This window comes from Piliocolobus tephrosceles, unplaced genomic scaffold (assembly GCF_002776525.5).
Source record: "Piliocolobus tephrosceles isolate RC106 unplaced genomic scaffold, ASM277652v3 unscaffolded_1386, whole genome shotgun sequence".
Lineage (NCBI taxonomy): Eukaryota > Metazoa > Chordata > Mammalia > Primates > Cercopithecidae > Piliocolobus > Piliocolobus tephrosceles.
The window spans coordinates 1-4,433 of record NW_022295265.1 but is presented as its reverse complement, the minus strand read 5'-3'; the positions used below and the strand labels follow the sequence as shown (position 1 = coordinate 4,433).

At 45.3% G+C, this 4,433-nt stretch overlaps 1 protein-coding gene and 1 pseudogene across 1 annotated transcript; both read left to right on the top strand.

Annotated features, from left to right (window-relative positions):
- The first annotated feature begins 246 nt into the window (after positions 1 to 246).
- Positions 247 to 1,212, top strand: LOC111531025 (annotated as a pseudogene).
- A 2,707-nt stretch (positions 1,213 to 3,919) lies between these two features.
- On the top strand, positions 3,920 to 4,427 carry LOC113220494 (double homeobox protein 4C-like; the record flags this gene model as incomplete). Its single annotated transcript, XM_026449663.1, has 1 exon — positions 3,920 to 4,427. A coding segment is annotated over exon 1 (402 nt), but the record flags the coding sequence as incomplete, so codon positions are not given.
- Between the last annotated feature and the right edge of the window lie 6 nt (positions 4,428 to 4,433).

Below are 4,433 nucleotides of genomic sequence, written 5' to 3'. Positions count from 1 at the left end.
AATTAAAAGCAGTTTCCGGATTAATAATTGGGCAAAATACATAAATAGCAATTTTCCAAAGATATACAAATGGCCAGCAGGTATATAAAAAAATGCTCAACATCACTAATTATCAGAGTAATTAAAATCAAAATCACAATGAAGTATCACCTTATCGTGGTGTTTGGATACCTATTATCAAAAAGTCAAAAGATAAAAAGCGTTAGGGTGCAGAGAAAAGATAATACTTGTACACTGTTGCTGAGGATGTTGCTGAGGAGCGGGCCCAGCGGAGGCGGAAGGCGGAGAAGCTGGAACGCGAATGCGGAGCTGCCGGCGGCAGGTGCGGGAACTGGAGAAGCTGGCCTCGCACAGGCTGCTCAGAGCGACACGAGCCACCGCCAGGAGCTCCGCACGCAGCTGGAAGAACTCAGTAACGCACTCCGCTGTGGGAGAAATGGAGGTAATAAAAGTCTGGTGTAGAGAAGTACTCACAGAGAACCCTGCTCCTTGGTCAATCTCAGATTATTATTGTCAGACCTACTCTAATGATGTTAGTCTTCCAAATAAAGGGAGTGACTGAACTGTCAAATCAGCAAGATCAGGATATCAAAACTCCTTATCTTATGACATGCACCCTGGCAGTGATAGCTGTATCAGATGTGAACCAGGGCAGGTTAGAGCTCACCTTTTCCTTGATAAGAAAGATGAATCATTTGTTGGTCCAACATTAACTAAGAAGGAAATGAGTTGGAAAGAAGAAAAGGATTTTTAAAATATATGAGTAAAATATGGTTTACAGAATACAGACTATGAAAATAAGATATTGAAGAATCTAAAATGTAAAGATAGAGCTGGAAAACATAGGAGCAGATTGGAAGTGAAGGAAATTTCCAAAGAGATGATGCTCCTGCATCTGTTCATTCTGAAATTACTGATAGTGACAAAAATCAGAAGACGTTGAAAAAGATGTGTTGAAAACAGGAGAAGGCCTAGGGAACGATGGTGGGAGAATAAAAACTCCGATACAGCTTCAGCTTCGGCAAACACATGCAGATTGGAGACAGACAAACCATACTGAATTAAAGAGACTCACCTTCTCCAAAACAAGAACAGGAACAACAAATGGGAAAAGCACAGCAGAGGTTTGCTGAAAACTTTCCAGAAACTGAACTTCCAAAAGATGACCTAGGAACCACTCCTTGGGTAAAAGGGACTGAGAGTGAAGGTTAATCATAGAAGAAAACTCAAGCTTTTTAAAAAATGGAGTTTGGAAACTCTTATTTTATTGCAGAACGTTTCTCCCCAAAAAAGTCAGTGGCACAAGAAAACTGTGTCACAGTTTACCCCTTCCTGATTCAGAAATGTGTAGTAAAGAGTGTTTTGCAGCTTTTAAAAAACACTTTTTAAACTAATTATTAGTGACTGAATTAAGTTATACAGTAAGTGAACTAAATAGGGCACAGATAAGTTTATCAAACTTTACTATTTTATCTTGTCATTTACAATATCCATATAAGCAATTAGCCATATAAGCAAAATTCATATAGCCACTTAAATGTACATTTGTCCTTGTCTCCATATATTCATACTAAGATGCACAGAAAATACAGCAAAAGAAACGTTGAAAGTCTATAAAGGCCGGGTGCGGTGGCTCACTCCTGTAATTCCAGCACTTTGGGAGGCCGAGGCGGGCGGATCACGAGGTCAGGAGATCAGACCATCCTGGCTAACACGGTGAAATCCCATCTCTACTAAAAATACAAAAAATTAGCCGGGCATGGTGGCAGGCGCCTGTAGTCCCAGCTACTCAGGAGGCTGAGGAAGGAGAATAGCCTGATCCCGGGAGGTGGAGCTTGCAGTGAGCAGAGATCCGGCCACAGCACTCCAGCCTGGGGGACAGAGCCAGACTCCGCCTCAAAAAAAAAAAAAACAAAGAAAGTCTAAAAAAAAAAATCTGATAGTACACATTATTTTTATGCTCTTCAGGACCTAGATAAAAAAAAATGTTGAGAAAACATGGATAGTGATGCATACATTTTCCTGTAATAGCCTAAATCATATTAAAGAACTAATGAACAGGTGACATGTCATCGAAAATTAGTCTTTTATTGTTTTCTACTGTTGTTGAAACAGTTTGTTGATATGTCCTATACATTCGGCATTTGTACTTGGTCTAATTTAATAGCTAACATTTAATAGCTAATTAAATGTTTATGCATGAACAACTGAGTACAGTATCGAAATACAATGTGTGCTGGCATTCATACTTTTTATAAATGCCATTGCAGGCAATGAAGTTGTGCCAGGAAAATCTGATTTCTAATACAAAAGGAATACTTAGCCAGGGCCTCGGATCACTATATTTATTGAAAATGTCCTAAATTGCCATAAAAACATTATAACGTAAAATAACCCATTTCAATAAAAAATGAATTAAAAAATACAACTGATATCTTTTACGGATTGGGGAAGTGCTAATGAGACAGAATGGCAATTGAAGCCAAAAGATCTGAATTCAGGTAAATAATTTTAATCATATTAGGTTTTGTTAGAGAAAACAATACTTCTGACCATATACTATTTATTGCATTGCAGTATTTCAAAAATATGTATATAATATATAATTATTTTTCTAATGATATAAAAGTAATCACGTACAACAAATTATTACAATATGGTCTATTGATGGGAAGGGTGTTTCAAATGAAAAAACTTGGAATTTCGCATGAGGTGGTGATAGATGCCATAGAAAATCTGTGTAAAATATTTTTTTATTTTATTTTTATTTTTTTATTATACTTTAAGTTCTAGGGTACATGTGCATAACGTGCAGGTTACATATGTATACATGTGCCATGTTGGTGTGCTGCACCCATCAACTCGTCAGCACCCATCAATTCATCATTTATATCAGGTATAACTCCCCAATGCAATCCCTCCCCCCTCCCCCCTCCCCATGATAGGCCCCAGTGTGTGATGTTCCCCTTCCCGAGTCCAAGTGAGCTCATTGTTCAGTTCCCACCTATGAGTGAGAACATGCGGTGTTTGGTTTTCTCTTCTTGTGATAGTTTGCTAAGAATGATGGTTTCCAGCTGCATCCATGTCCCTACAAAGGACGCAAACTCATCCTTTTTTCAATCATATATGCAACTATGGATATTTCTGCTTTTCAGAAAACTAATTTACTTTAAACATTTAATGCAGACAATTAAAATCACCAAGAAGTTACAGGAATTCACAGAATGCCTAATATATTTGAAAGGAAATTAAGAAAACGTCCAGGAACTGGCAACAAATAAACGTGACAATGTTGGCTGTTTGATTCCCGAGCTCTGCGGGGACCCAGAAACTTCCAGGGAAGCAAGGAAGGCCAGCACCGTGTCCTCACTCTCCTTGCCAGTTTTCAGAGCAGCCACAGTGGAGACTCCTCCCATGTTGCAGGATGCAGGAATCCATCCTCAGGCCATGACGCCCGGGATGCGGCTTTGCTCCTGGGTTTCGCTCTGGTGTTCTGCGTGGAAGTGAACGCGATCCACACACCTGCGTGTGTGAGACTATCACGGCAACGGCGACACCCACGGGCACGGCCTCCTTCACGGAGAGAGGGCCCGGAAAGCTCAACTCTCATGGAGGTTCAGTCCCACACTCCACTCCACCCTTCCGGGCTGGCTTCTCCCTGCTGAAGACGCGTGCGAGGCCCAAGAGCGGCTTCCAGTCCCCGCAGAATTCCCGGAGAGGCCGAGAGAGCCAGCCCCCGAAGCCCGCCCCCCTCCCCCCTCCAGGGCTTCTCCGGCCCCACCCATACCCAGGCCACAGCGCCCTGGGCCCTGTGGCTCCCGGCTTCCGAGGGCTGGCTGACCCAGGGCTCCTCCCGCACTGCTGAAGGGGTGGAGCTTGTGGGCCTTTATAAGGGCCGCTGGCCGGCTGGGCCGGCCTCCTGGCTGGACCCGCGCGCCGTGCACAGGCCGACCGAGGGGCACGGGAGCCCGCCGGCCTCTCTCTGCCCGTGTCTGTCCGCGAAATTCTGGCCAGGTCTCCCCGCGATGGCTCTCCCGACACCTGCCGACTGCGCCCTCCCGGCGGAAGCCCGAGGACGAGGACGGCGAAGGAGACTCGTTTGGACCCCGAGCCAAAGGGAGGCCCTGCGAGCCTGCTTTGAGCGGAACCCGTACCCGGGCATCACCACCAGGGAAGAGCTGGCCCAGGCCATCGGCATTCCGGAGCCCAGGGTCCAGATTTGGTTTCAGAACGAGAGATCACGCCGGCTGAGGCAGCACCGGCGGGAATCTCGGCTCTGGCCGGGGAAACGCGGCCCGCAAGAAGGCAGGCGAAAGCGGACCGCCGTCACCCGGTCCCAGACCGCCCTGCTCCTGCGAGCCTTCCAGCAGGATCGCTTTCCGGGCATCGCCACCCGGGAAGAACTGGCCAGAGAGACGGGCCTCCCGGAGTCC